General features: G+C 37.5%; 1 protein-coding gene across 4 annotated transcripts in view; it reads left to right on the top strand.

Annotated features, from left to right (window-relative positions):
* The window catches only part of PTBP3 (polypyrimidine tract binding protein 3), a 104,828-nt gene that overhangs the window by 2,219 nt on the left and 87,829 nt on the right, over nt 1–14,780 (top strand). For 2 of the 4 annotated variants that reach the window (XM_066367446.1, XM_066367447.1), the window contains exon 2: nt 1,609–1,642. The exons of the other annotated variants lie outside the window; for them this stretch is intronic. In XM_066367446.1, the coding sequence (XP_066223543.1) occupies nt 1,609–1,642 (34 nt within the window). The remainder of the gene's footprint in view (nt 1–1,608; nt 1,643–14,780) is intronic. 4 annotated transcript variants of the gene reach the window in all.

The following is a 14,780-nucleotide window of genomic DNA, read 5'->3' on the forward strand; positions in this document are numbered from 1 at the left end:
TATGTACAAACATCAGTTATTTATCATACTTAAATTTTAGACAAATGAATTTCAAGTTTTAAAAATCTATAAGGAAAAATAAATCTATAAGATTATTGTTTAAAACAATTTTATTTGCATTATTAAACAGTCCAGAGTCATAAATTTGTTTACTTTTACTAAGTAATGATGTTATATGTTATTAACAGTATAGGGTTATAGCTTTCATTTAGGAGCTATGGGGACAAAGTTAATTGAGACAGTTTCTTTGGAGTTATAAGAGATGGATTTTTGTTTGGCAGTACTTTATACTATAAAGTTTATAGAGGGTTTTACACCTTGATGTTAAGGAATGTGGTTTTGAACACAGGGAATTTTGGCTTTCAGGAGGCTAATTAAATTTCTACGTTTTTCCTCCAGCCTGGAAAAGGTCCTTTTTCATTATTTTGAATAGTTAAAAAACAACCACCACCAGTCAGCATATTTTTCTAGTTTCTCTTCAAATCCCAACTGTCTTTTGTGTGTGTGTGTGTGTGTGTATGTGTTCATTTCCTCTTGAGATAATTTAGATATAAAGTTTTTTTGTAGTCAACTTTTATTTAAATATAAGTTTAATTTTAAATTAAATTTCCTATTACTGTTTTAAGTATTTTATATTTGTTTCAGGCGTACAGCATAGTGGTTAGACAATTATATAATTTACAAAGTGGTTCGCCCAACACTTTTGATGTGGTAGAATTTTTATTTTTTTTATTTTTTACAGAGACAGAGAGTGAGTCAGAGAGAGGGATAGACAGGGACAGACAGGAACGGAGAGAGATGAGAAGCATCAATTATTAGTTTTTCATTGCGCGTTGCAACACCTTAGTTGTTCATTGATTGCTTTCTCATATGTGCCTTGACCGTGGGCCTTCAGCAGACCGAGTAACCCCTTGCTGGAGCCAGCAACCTTGGGTTCAAGCTGGTGGGCTTTTCCTCAAACCAGATGAGCCCGCACTCAAGCTGGCGACCTCGGGGTCTCGAACCCGGGTCCTCTGCATCCCAGTCCGATGCTCTATCCACCATGCCACCACCTGGTCAGGCAGATGTGGTAGAATTTTTTAAAAGAACAAATCTTTGAAAATTTTGATGTATTCTGAAAGACTATCTTAGCTGTATTTTGATGAGCTCTTTTGCGTGGTAAATGCAAATTTGTAAAATGCCTTCTATTTCTGTAAATCTACTAGCTGGCTTTGTTTCACTTAAAATTTTAAACTTGAGCATTTATACCAGTGGAAAGAGAATGTACTTAAGTGATTTAAAGTTTTGGTATAGATATGTTTAAAAGAGGTAAATAAACATACTTATTTTATTGAAGCACAACTGCACTTTTCCAAATCCTAAAAGAATTTGATTTATGAGTTGTTTCTTACATTTGTAATTGCAGCTTTGCTTTTATACTCTGCTGTTGCTAGGGCTGTCCCATCACTTTTCTTTGTATTAACATTTCACAACTCATCACATTCTTATTTTTATTATTTGTTGTTATAATGCTTTTTCTTTTTTTTTTCTTTAATCTTATTATCTGTCTTTTAAAAACTTGTTCTCTAACTTTGTTTTCCATTTTCTCTTTTTACTTTTTCCATACAGTGTTGTTACAGATCTTATAGCAGTCGGTTTAAAGGTAGGAATCTTTTACTATCCTTACATTAGTATTTTAAATCTTAGGTTTGGCATTTTTTTCCCAAAGGTGAAATCATCTCACCTGCTTATAAAGTAATATATATTACTGTGTGATGATAATCTTTTATTTTTATTTACCTTCAAAATTAGCTAATTTGGGATTTTTCGTATTTATCAATAAAGGCTACAGTGTTATCTTGTGTATCTAAAATGTGAGCAAGAAGTTTAGCCCAAAGTTTCACTTGAACTATCACTGTGTATTTTACTTTGTTTTTTTTTTTAGTAGTTCAATGTAACCTAGGTTCTGCTTTGTTTTGCTGTCATGCTATCGTGTATCTTTTTATATCTTCTCTTGAATATACTTATAAGTAGTAAAATTAAAACAGTAGCTGAAGTTTAAGAAACAAGCATAAGTACAGAATACAGCATTTGAGATTAACAATAGTATGTCCAGGATAACATAATTGGAAACTACTGCTTATACAATATATATTATATTAATATATACTATACAATATATATATTAATTGATTTTAGCACGAGAGGAAGGGAAAGAGAGACAGGAACATCAATCTGTTCCTGTATGGCCCTGACTGGGGATCAAACTGGTAACCTCTGTGCTTCTGGAAGATGCTCTAAGTCAGGGGTCCCCAAACTTTTTACACAGGGGGCCGGTTCACTGTCCCTCAGACCATTGGAGGGCCGAACTATAAAAATAACTATGAACAAATCCCTATGCACACTGCACATATCTTATTTTAAAGTAAAAAATCAAAACGGGAACAAATACAATATTTAAAATAAAGAACAGGTAAATTTAAATCAACAAACTGACCAGTATTTCAGTGGGAACTATGCTCCTCTCACTGACCACCAATGAAAGAAGTGCCCCTTCCGAAAGTGCGGTGGAAGCTGGATAAATGGCCTCAGGGGGCTGCATGCAGCCAGCAGGCTGTAGTTTGGGGACCCCTGGTCTAAGTTGAGCTATCCCGAAGCCAGAGGGTGCTTATACTATCCTTTGAAGTTGGTGGAGTTAGCTTGCTTTGGCAAACTTTGAACTATTTTATGACTTGAAAATAAATGGAGGAGCCTTTTGGTAGGATTTATTTTTCCCTTTGGTTTTTTTCTGGTATACTTAAGTCCTTTTCTCATTTTGTAATGATACTCAGAGATTAGAAACTGCAGAAAGTGATATTTATGGTGATGTTGTTTTGGTCTTATCAGAAATGTAATTTATAATGGTAGAGTTTATCTGGGGGAAATACATGAGGCATTTAAAAAACATACCATTTTGTAGTTGAGGAATTATGCTTGAAGGATTGTCATGCCTATTTTCATGTGGAGAAAAATGTATTTTGAGGATTAAAAAATTTTTGAATGTTAGGCACAGGAACTGGATTTGAATACATGATTTGGATTTCTGACTACCTGTTTTGCAGCAATCATTTTAGTAACAATGATCAGATCCTACTCTGAAGAACAGATATGTTGATTAGTTGATTCTCTTCTAGGCAGTCATGTTTTTATAGTCTTAAATATTGGATATATCTAAAATTATTCACTGTATGGAGTTATTTCTCAAGATGTTCAGCTCTTGGATTTCATCGAGGAAGTTGTTACCAATAGGCCAATAGGCTCGTATTTTATCTAGACTATATAAACCAAAATGAATTTAAATATGTCCTTCAATAATATCAGTTACTTATCTTTCTCTATTTGCTGTCTGAATATAATTACATAACAAACAGTTTTATCCAGTGCCTAGGAGTGGATTATGTTCCACAGCTTGCTTTCCTGGGTACAAAAGTAATACAGATTTCTTTTTTAAAGAATGGGAAGTACCCTAAAATGTGAAATTAATTATTTTAGAGAAAACAGAGTTGTTTTTAGAGAATAAGTGATTCACTAGAATGTGGTATGTTGGCAGGGATTTTTGATATTTTCTCCATTCCTTTGTTTCCAGTGTTTGGCACATAATAAGCTCTCCCAAATACCTAATGAGTGAATGAATGCCAAATTGTCACACAGCTAGTCGAGTGGCAAAGTTATATTTGGACCCAATCCTTCTAATTTTGCTAGTGTTGCTTCTATTGTGCATGCACCATATGAGAGAGAATTAGTTTTTCAAGATTGGGATTTTCTTAAAGATAGGTAACCATTTTCAGTCAGTTTAGAGCCATAGCATGTTTGAGATTTACTTATACCCACTTTGTATATACTCTGGGTGAACTCTGGTATGTTCAGGGTATCAATTTTTGAGCCTTGTCTAAATTAGGCAAAAATAATAAGAAAATTAGCTTTTGGTACTTCTCATGAAATACTTATTTCTTATTATGTGGTATTTTGAAATGCTTTTAGAAACAGTGAGAAGTAATTGCTGTCCTTAATTTTCAAAATTCTTTTAAATGAAGAACCAAACAGCTGATTATGAGTAATGCTGGGCATGTTTCAAGAACTTTATTATACCAGATAAATCAAAAGTGTCAACATTGTGGGTAACATAGCTTTTTGTGAGTACCTATGTGTATTTTAAATGTGTATGCTTTAATTATTACTAAGTAGTTTATCTTAAATTCTTTTTTTCCCCTAAAAGGGGAAGTGGGGAGGCAGACTCCTGCATGCACCCCAGCCAGGATCCACCCCACAAACCCCCTACCAGGTGATTCTCTGCACATCTGAGGCCGTTGCTCTGTTGCTTGGCAACTGAGCTATTTTAGCACCTGAGGTGAGGCCATGGAGCCATCCTTAGAGCCTGGGGCCAACTTGCTCCAATGGAGCCATAGTTGTGGGAGGGGAAGAGAAAGGAGGAAGGGTGAAAAAGCAGATGGTCGCTTCTCCTGTGTGCCCTGACCAGGAATCCAGCCTGGGATATCCACACACTGGGCCAACGCTCTACCACAGAGCCAACTGGCCAGGGCCTTAGCTTAAATTCAGACATCACAAAACTTCTAAGTAAAGATCCAAAACATTTCTAATATTAAACATTGAAATAAATGTGAGCTATACATACATTAATAAAAGCAAGTAAAAAAATTATTTTCCGGCCCTGGCCGGTTGGCTCAGTGGTAGAGCTTCGGCCTGGCTTGCAGAAGTCCCAGGTTCGATTCCCGGCCAGGGCACACAGGAGAAGCACCTGTCTGCTTCTCCACCCCTCCCCATCTCCTTCCTCTCTGTCTCTCTCTTCCCCTCCCACAGCAGCGAGGCTCCATTGGAGCAAAGATAGCCCGGGTGCTGGGGATGACTCCTTGGCCTCTGCCCAGGCGCTAGAGTGGCTCTGGTCGCAATAGAGTGACGCCCCGGAGGGGCAGAGCATCGCCCCCTGGTGGGCAGAGCAGGGGGCAGAGCGTGCCCCCTGGTGGGCGTGCTGGGTAGATCCCGGTCGGGCGCATGCGGGAGTCTGTCTGACTGTCTCGCCTCGTTTCCAGCTTCAGAAAAATACAAAAATATATATATATATATTTTCCAATCTACTTAGTTCAGTGTCTCAGGTGACTGAAGCCTATCCTGACAGCTCAGGATGCAAGGCAGGAACCAACCCTGGACAGAATGTCCTTCCATTGCAGGGCACATCACAAACTCACACTCACTTAGACTGGGACAATGTATACACCGATTTGCCTCAGCTTCATAGGTTTGGGATGTGGTAAGCAACTGGCATCCACGGAGAATGCCCACACAGACTTGGGGAGAACACATAGGGAGAATGGGTGAACTCCATGTAGACAGTGGCCCCAGCTGAGGAATCTTTTTTCCCCCTCCTTTAGTGTTGTGTATAATGAAACAACATTGAATGAAACAACCTTATTCGAGAGCCTCTGTGTTCATACTTCGTGTCTGCACATATGTAGTATGTACTCTTTGATGTCTGGCTTCTTTTATTCAAAAAGATTTTAGATTCATTCATGTGGTATTATCAGGTTTGTTTTTTGTTTGTTTGTTTGTTTTTTGGAGAAGCAGATGGGCACTTCTCCTGTTTGCTCTGGCCGGGAATCGAACCTGGGACTCCTGCACGCCAGGCCGACGCTCTACCACTGAGCCAACCGGCCAGGGCCCCTCAGTAGGTTTTTTGTTTGTTTGTTTTTAGAGTATTCCATTGTATGAATATATCACAGTATTTAAAAATCCATTCTCATATTGATGGACATTTGGATTCTTTCCAGATTTGGGCTCTTACGAATAAAGATATTTATAAACATTTGTGTGTGCCTTTGGGTGGATATGTATTTATTTCATTCTACAACATCCTTAGTAATAGAATTGGATATATGTATATTTAACTTTGTAAGAACCTGTCAAATTGTTTGCAAACTGTTTCACCAGTTTACATTCTGACCAGCTTTGTGTTAAGAGTTCAGGTTGCTTTACATCCTTGCTTATACTTGATATTACCATTCTAGTGGGTTTAAATAATATCTGCATTGACTTGATTATTATTGGTGATTCATATCCTTTCATGTGCTTGTACACTTTCATGTGGTTATTGGCCATTCTCTTATCTTTTATGAATGTTTGTTAAGTCTTATGCCTGTTCTTTTAAAGTAGGTTTCTTGTAGGTAACATATAGTTAGATCTTTTTTAATTCACTCTGACAATCTATGTCTTTTAGTATGTAGACTATTCACACTTCAAGGGATGATTTAATTTGATTAATAGCTACTTTTTACATAACTGTTTTCTGTTTATTGACTTGTTCTTTGTTTTTATTTTCTTCCACATTTTTTTTGCCTTCTCTGGTTTTAAATGAGTATTTTACATAATTTTGGTTTATTTTCTTCGTATTAATTATACTTTTAAAAAATATTACTTAGTGGTTGTAATATACACTCTTAGCGGTTGCAGTATACATTTTACAACTCATTTACGTTTACCTTCAAGAAATAACACTATATTGCTTATGTTTAGTGTAGGTACAGTACTTATAGAATTTCTAATGTTTTCTTGTCCTTTATGACATTGTTATCCTTTATTTCACTTAATCATGTGTTAATCACCCAATATATTGTTACTGTTATTACATTAGTTATCTTTTTAAATCATGTAAGAATAAGTATAAAATATTTCGTTTTACCTTCGTTTATGCCTTCTCCAAGAATCTTTCATTACATATATCTGAGTTTCTGATCTTTATAATTTTGCTTCTCCCCAAAGAACTTTTAAAAATATTTTTTGTTAACATATAAAATACTTTACATATTGACTTTGTAATTTATGACATTGCTGTTACCAGTTTCTTTAATTCCTTAGAATTTTTTAATGTATATGATCATGTCATCTATGACTATTGTTTTATTTCTTCTTTATCAATGTAGATGGCTTTTATTTTATTCCTTGCCTTAATGTAAAATTTAGGACCTCCAATCTAATGCTGATAGAAGTGATAGCATGCTTGTCTTCTTCATGCTCTTAAAGGTAAGCTGTCAGGCTTTGTTAGCTGTATGTTTTTCTTTCTTTTTTTGTGTGACAGAGACAGAGGGACAGATATGGACAGGCAGACAGGAAGGAGAGAGATGAGAAACATCAATTCTTCATTGCAGCTCCTTAGTTGTTCATTGATTGCTTTCTCATATGTGCCTTGACCCAGAGGCTATAGCAGAGCGAGTGACCCCTTGCTTAAACCAGTGACCTTAGGCTTCAAGTCAGCGACCTTTGGGCTCAAGCCAGTGACAATGGGGTCATATCTATGATCCCACGCTCAAGCCAGCGACACCACACTCAAAGTGTTGAGCCAGTACTCAGGTTGGTGACCTTGGGGTTTCAAACCTGTGTCCTCTGCATTTCAGTCCAACACTATCACTATGCCACTGCATGATCAAGCTACTGGACATAAAAATTTAGATGCCTTTTTTCAGGTTCAAAATATTCCTTTCTATATTTGATTTGCTATATTTTGGCAACATAAATGGATGTTGAATTTTGATCTTTTAAGGATTTATATATTTTTGCTAACTTGTTATGGGCATAAAGTTGTGCATGATATTTATTTATCCTTTTTTTTTTTGTATTTTTCTGAAGCTGGAAACGGGGAGAGACAGTCAGACAGACTCCCGCATGTGCCCGACCGGGATCCACCCGGTACGCCCACCAGGGGGCGATGCTCTGCCCCTCCGGGGCGTTGCTCTGTTGCGACCAGAGCCACTCTAGCGCCTGGGGCAGTGGCCAAGGAGCCATCCCCAGCACCCAGGCCATCTTTGCTCCAATGGAACCTCGCTGCGGGAGGGGAAGAGAGAGACAGAGAGGAAGGAGATGGGGAGGGGTGGAGAAGCAGACGGGCGCTTCTCCTGTGTGCCCTGGCCGGGAATCGAACCCGGGACTTCTGCACGCCAGGCCGAAGCTCTACCACTGAGCCAACCGGCCAGGGCCTATTTACTTATCCTTTTAATTTCCCTTGGATCTGTAATGATTTCTGTATTTTCTGTCCTTTTAAAAAAATATTTAAATTATTTTTATTTATTCATTTTTAGAGAGGAGAGAGGGAGAGAGAGAAACAGAGAGGAGAGGGAGACAGAAAGAGAAGGGGGGAGGAGCTAGAAGCATCAACTCCCATATGTGCCTTGACCAGACAAGCCCAGGGTTTCGAACAGGCGACCTCAGCATTTCCAGGTCGTCACTTTATCCACTGCGCCACCACATGTCAGGCTTTTCTGTCCTGATATTGGTAATTTGTTTGTTTTCTGATTGGCCTAGCTAGAAGCTTTCAATATTAATGATCTTTTTGAAAAGCCAGATTTTGTTATTTTCTGTATTAGTTGACTCTTCTAGTTCATCAGTTTCAATATTTATTATTTCCTTCCTTCTATTTATGTTGGGTTTAATTTGTTTTTCTTGACTTGGGACTACCCCACCTCTCCCCCATAGCGTCCTGAAACAACATTTATTGTTATTAAGATTTATCTCACATTTTCTGTGAGTCAGAAATCTGGACATGCAATAGCTGGATCTTCTAGTCTAGTGGTTCTCACAAGGCTATCAAGGTGTCGGTAGATGTTGCAGTCATCCTCTGGGGACGAAACTGCTTCCAAGTTCACCCAGATGGTTGTTGGCAGGAGTCACTTTCTCCTAGGCGGTTGAGCTGAGGGCCTCACTTCCTTGCTGGTTGTTGGCCGGATGATGCTGTCTATTCCTTGCCATGTGGGTCTCTCCATACAACAGCTTGCTTCTGCTGCAACTTATTACTTACTCCCAAGTGACCAAGAAAAGACAAATAAGAGTTAGGCAGAAGGCAGTCTTTTGATACTTAATCTCAGAGGTGGTATCCCATCACTTTTGTGCTATTTTGTTCTTAGAAGCAAGTCACTGCATGGGAAAGAGTTATATATACCTGGGTATGAGGACACAATAGTGGAGATCATTGGGGACCTTGTTAGAAGTCTATCTACCACATCAGAAGAGAAATTGCAGGGTAGTAGGAGTAATGGACATGTTCAGCTTTACTAGATAGTTCCAGATTACTGTCTAGCAGTGTATGAGAGTTATTATTATTACAAATTTTCACCAATACTTAGTATTTTGCCTTGAGATTTTTTAACATAATCATTTTAATGCTATAAATTTACCTCCAAGCATAGTTTTAGCTGCATCCCAAAGATTGTTTTTCTGTTCATTTTTATTTAGAGTAGATTAAACCCCAATAAGGTAGAAGGAAAGAAGTAACTTAGATGAAGTGTACAAATTCCTTGAAAGACAGACACTGTGGGATAACCAAAACTGACATGAGTTGGAAAGGATTCCTTCCTCCACTTTAACAAAGAATTTGTGTGAGATTAGTATTCTTTTTCCTAAACATTTGATAAAATTCATCATTGTAGCTATTTGTGGGTTTACTTTGTACAGAAGTTTTGTATTATGAAATACATTTTTAAAAACTAGGTGTTATACTATTCAGAGTTTTTATTTTTTTACTGCATTCCACAAATTTTGATATGCTGTTATTACTTTCACTTAGTTCAAAATATTTTCTACTCTTCTTGTGATTTTTTTTTTTTTAGTGAAAATTGTTTTGTTTTTTTTAGATTTTATTTATTCATTTTTAGAGAGAGAGAGTGAGAGGGAGGAAAGAGAGAGAACGGGGAGGAGCAGGAAGCATCAACTCCCATATGTGCCTTGACCAGGCAAGCCTGGGGTTTCGAACTAGCGACCTCAGCATTCCAGGTCGATGCTTTAGCCACTGCTCCACCACAGGTCAGGCTCCTGTGATTTTTTGAGGCATAATTCTTTATAAGCGCTTGGTTTAATTTCTAAATATTTTAGAATATTTATATTTGACATAAATATATGGTATGTGTAATATTTAATTTCCAGATATCTGTCTTACTGTTCTTTTCTTTACTACTTTAACACAACATATCCTGTATCACATGAGATTTGTTTTAATGTCCAGCATACAGTCTGTCTTTAAGAATATTTTGTGTACACTTGAAAAGAATGTATAGTATACTTTTTTGGGGGTCTAGTGTGTTATAAATGTCAATAAGATAAGCTGATTGAAAATTCAAATCTTCTGTATCCTTGATAATTTTCTTCCTGTTCTGTTAATTACTGAAAGAAGAGAGGAATATTGGAATTTCCACCGATAATTATGGATTTATTTCTTGTTGTAGTTCTGTTGTATATATTTTGAAGGTCAATTATTATATACATTTACTTTTGGTAATGTCATATTTTCTTAATGAAATGACATTTATTTTGGTTATGTCATATTTTCTTGATGAAATGACCTTTATTTGAAATCTACATTTTTATCTCTAGTAGTAATTCCTGTCTGGAAGCTCACTTTGTCTGATTGTAATGTAGTAATCCCAGTTTTCTTATCATTAGTATTTATGTGGTATATCTTTTAGCTGTTCCTTTTTTATTATCTTTTTTTAGGTGAAAGGAGAGGAGATAGTGAGGCAGACTCCTGCATGCACCTTGACTGGGATTCACCCAGCAACCCAGTCAGGGGCTGATGCTCAAGTTCTGAAATGTTTTTAGTGCCTGAGGCTGATGTGCTCTACTGAGCTGTCCTCATCATCTGGGCCAATGCTCGAACCAACTGAGCCACTGGCTACAGGAGAGGAAAAAGGGAGAAAGGGAGAAGCAGATGGTCGCTGCTTCTGTGTGCCATGAAAGGGAATCAAACCCAGGACTTCCATATGCCAGGCTGACACTAGCACTGAGCCGACTGTCCAGGGCCCTATTTTTTCTTTTTTCTTTTAACTTGTTTGTTTCTTCTCCCTTGATCAGTTACACCATGTTATTTTGGTTTTTATTAATCTTTAATAGATGTTTTAGTTTTCAATTTCATTGTTTTTTAAATTTTTCACGTTTATTTGGGTTTGCTCTGTTACTCATTTTTAGCTTTATTGAATTGAATAATTAACTCATTTATTTTTAAATTTCCTGTTTCCTGATAAATGCATTTACAACTACAAATTTACCTTAAAGTACTAAAGCTGTATCCCACAAGGTTTGGATTTGTGTTTTCATTTTATTTAAGTATTTTACATTTTTCTTATGACTTAAAAATATCCTTTTTAATCTAGGGATTATTTAGTTTTAAAATTTTAGATTCCAAATATTAGCTACTCTTTTGTTATTGTTTCTAATTTTATTAGAGAACATAGTCTGTTTAATATATTTCTATGGAATATACTGAGATTTCCTTTTTTTGTATTTTTCTGAAGCTGAAAACAGGGAGAGACAGTCAGACTCCCGCATGCGCCCGACCGGGATCCACCCGGTACGCCCACCAGGGGGCGACGCTCTGCCCACCAGGGGGCGATGCTCTGCCCCTCCGGGGGTGTCGCTCTGTTGCAACCAGAGCCACTCTAGCGCCTGGGGCAGTGTCCAAGGAGCCATTCCCAGCACCCGGGCCATCTTTGCTCCATTGGAGCCTTGCTGTGGGAGGGGAAGAGAGAGACAGAGAGGAAGGAGAGGGGGAGGGGTGGAGAAGCAGATGGGCGCTTCTCCTGTGTGCCCTGGCCGGGAATCGAACCCGGGACCTCTGCACGCCAGGCCGACGCTCTACCACTGAGCCAACCAGCCAGGGCCCTGAGATTTTTTTTTATGAACTAATAGGAGTTGGCAGACTGTGGCCCAAGGCCTAAATAGAGCTCAGGGCCATCTGTTTTTATATGTTCTGCAAGCTAAAATGGTTTTTATTCTTCAAAATGGTCAAAAAAAATTAAAAGTTTGTGACATTCAGCTATCAGTGTATAAGGAAAAGTTTTATTGGAATACAGCTACACTCATTCATTTTTATATTGTGTGTGGTTGTGACAGATTATATGACTCACAAAGCCTAAGACACTATTCCTTTACACATAAAGTTTGCCCACGTGATACAATGTCTGCTTTGTAAATGTGTATTCTTAGCCAAATGTCTGGTTCTGCATTCAGTATATCTTTTAGAGCAAGTTATTGATTGTATTTGTTTTTTTCTGGTCATATTTTATATTTTTGGTCTTTTATTTTTTTAAGCTAGATAGTGAGAGAGAAAAAGAAAGACAGGAAGGGAGAGATAAGAAACATCTTGTAGTTGCATCACTTTAATTCATTGATTGCTTCTCATACTTTTCATACATGCCTTTCCTGGGATGCTACAGCCTAGCCAGTGACCCCTTGCTTAAGCCAATGACCTTGGGCCCAAGCCAGCAACCATGGGGTCATGTCTATGATCCCACACTCAAGCCGGCAACCCTGTATTCAAGCGAGTGACCTCAGAGTTTCGAACCTGGATCCTCAGCATCCCAGGTCCACACTATCCACTGTGCGATCATGGGTCAGGCAGTCTATTGGTTTGTAAGAGGGATTTATTAACGTTTTGACTCAACTGCTGATTTATTTTTTTTCCTTGCATTTTATCATAGTGATCCAGAATTTTAGTTGTGGGTTATAATAGACATTCTCATTTTCTCTATACCTCAAATTGTTTTTGACAATATAAACTTTACCAAGATAACTGATTTCCTTTTGTTTTTTGTATCTCTTGCATCGTCTCTTAGCTTTGTTTTTCAATTGAATTTAGTACTTTTTCCAAAAAGTTTATAACATGTATTTTTCTATGGCAAATCTGGTGAGGCTTTGTGTCTCGAGTATATTTTTAGGCAAGAACAGAATATAAAGGCTTTCTTCCAAATTGCTTCCTCACTGAGACTTTTGGGTCCTCAACTGCAGTCTGTAGCTACTCCCACCACCTTCCACATACCAGTTCAAGTTAGCCTTCAACTTTCTCAGGGTTTTTTTCTTCTTATTTTGGTTCCTGAAGTCCACATATCCCTCTAGCTTCTACAATTTCTCCATGGTTGATTTTGGAAGTGGAGTTAATAATTCATGCTAGTTTCAGACTTTAGAGTGTTGTATTTATTACTTAGTACAGTAGGTACAAAGGACTTGGGTCAGACAATTCATCCTGGTTTCAAGCTTTAGATCTACCTATTTATTACCTAGTACAGTGAGTTTAAAGCAGTGATCCCCAACCTTTTTTGGGCCATGGACCAGTTTAATGTCAGAAAATATTTTCACGGACTGGCCTTTAGGGTGGAACGGATAAATGTATCACGTGACCGAGAAAAGCGTCAAGAGTGAGGCTTAGATGGATGTAACAGAGGGAATCTGGTCATTTTTAAAAAATAAAACATCATTCAGACTTAAATATAAATAAAACGGAAATAATGCAAGTTATTTATTCTTTCTCTGCGGACCAGTACCAAATGGCCCACAGACCGGTACCTGTCCACGGCCCGGGGTTTGGGGATCACTGGTTTAAAAGACCATCACCCAGATATGTTATTGTGAATTTATAGAATTCCATGGATGAAGAGATGATTCTGAAAGTTTCTAGGGAAGTCAACTTTAAAGAAATGAATGTCATACTGGCCATCTAACCAGCCATACAATGTGCTGGCTATGTTGATAATTTTCTTAGGAAAAATAATTTTTTAACCCAGAATTCTTTAATAAGTCAGATGACTAATTATAAAGTTACAATTATGAAGTTAGAATTTTCAGACATGCATGGCTTTAGAAAGTTACCTTCTGTTTACCATCATTAGGGTGTTATTTTAAGGATGTACTCTGACAAAATGATAGTAAACTAAGGATAAGGAAGACAGAAGTTCAAGAAAAGGTTAAATCAACCCAGAAGGAAAGTGAGAAGAAGACTCAAGTTACAACAGAATGCCTAGCAAGCACTCTAGATTGACACAGGAGGAAAGAGGGTTTTAGGAAGCAGATCTTGGGAAGAAAAATAGGAAATAGAATTAATGGTATCATGAAGATTTGGGGGAAATTTTGATGATATAATAAAAGGCAGTAGTGTGAGAAAAATAAAAAAAGGCAGTTAAAAATCACATGGAAAGCCAAAAGAAAAAAAATTGTTGTCTAACTAAATCAAATTAGAATGTGGAATGATGTTAAGAAATGGATTGGTCGCCAGACCAGTTGGTGGCACAGTGGATAGAGCGTCACAGTGGGATGCAGAGGACCCAAGTTTGAGACCCCAAGGTTGCCATCTTGAACGCAGGCTCATCTTGTTTGAGCTAAGCTCACCAGCGTGGACCCAAGGTCGCTGGCTCAAGCAAGGGGTTATTCGATCTGCTGAAGGCCCACGTTCAAGGCACATATGAGAAAGCAATCAATGAACAACTAAGGTGTTGCAACGAAAAACTGATGATTGATGCTTCTCATTTCTCTTCATTTTTGTCTGTCTCTGTCTATCCCTCTGACTCTCTTTGTCTCTGTAATAAAAAAAAAAATGGATAGGGCATAATCAAGAATCCATTTGATCTTGATTAGGAACAGTCCCTAAGGTGTGACGTTAGACCATAGAGTAAAAAGTAAAGTATACCAGGGGTAGTTTTCTTTACATAGTCATAAAGTAAATGTCATTTATTAATTTCCAACTTAGAGTCAGCCTTTGGACAGGACACGAATAGACAAAGCCCAGAATGCTGTTGTTGCAAGGCAGAATGTAATAACCATAAAAAAATAAAAATGAAGCTGGCAGAGGGAGTGACAGAGGAAAGAAGAGATTACTAGCACTAATAGCTTTGTCTTTCAAAATCAAGAAGTAATGTCATTAACAAAATAAGCAATACATTATAAGTATAGTTTTTTAAATTCAAAGATACTGATATAAGAACTAAAAGAAATAGCATATA

Source organism: Saccopteryx leptura, chromosome 2, assembly GCF_036850995.1.
Source record: "Saccopteryx leptura isolate mSacLep1 chromosome 2, mSacLep1_pri_phased_curated, whole genome shotgun sequence".
NCBI classification, from domain to species: domain Eukaryota; kingdom Metazoa; phylum Chordata; class Mammalia; order Chiroptera; family Emballonuridae; genus Saccopteryx; species Saccopteryx leptura.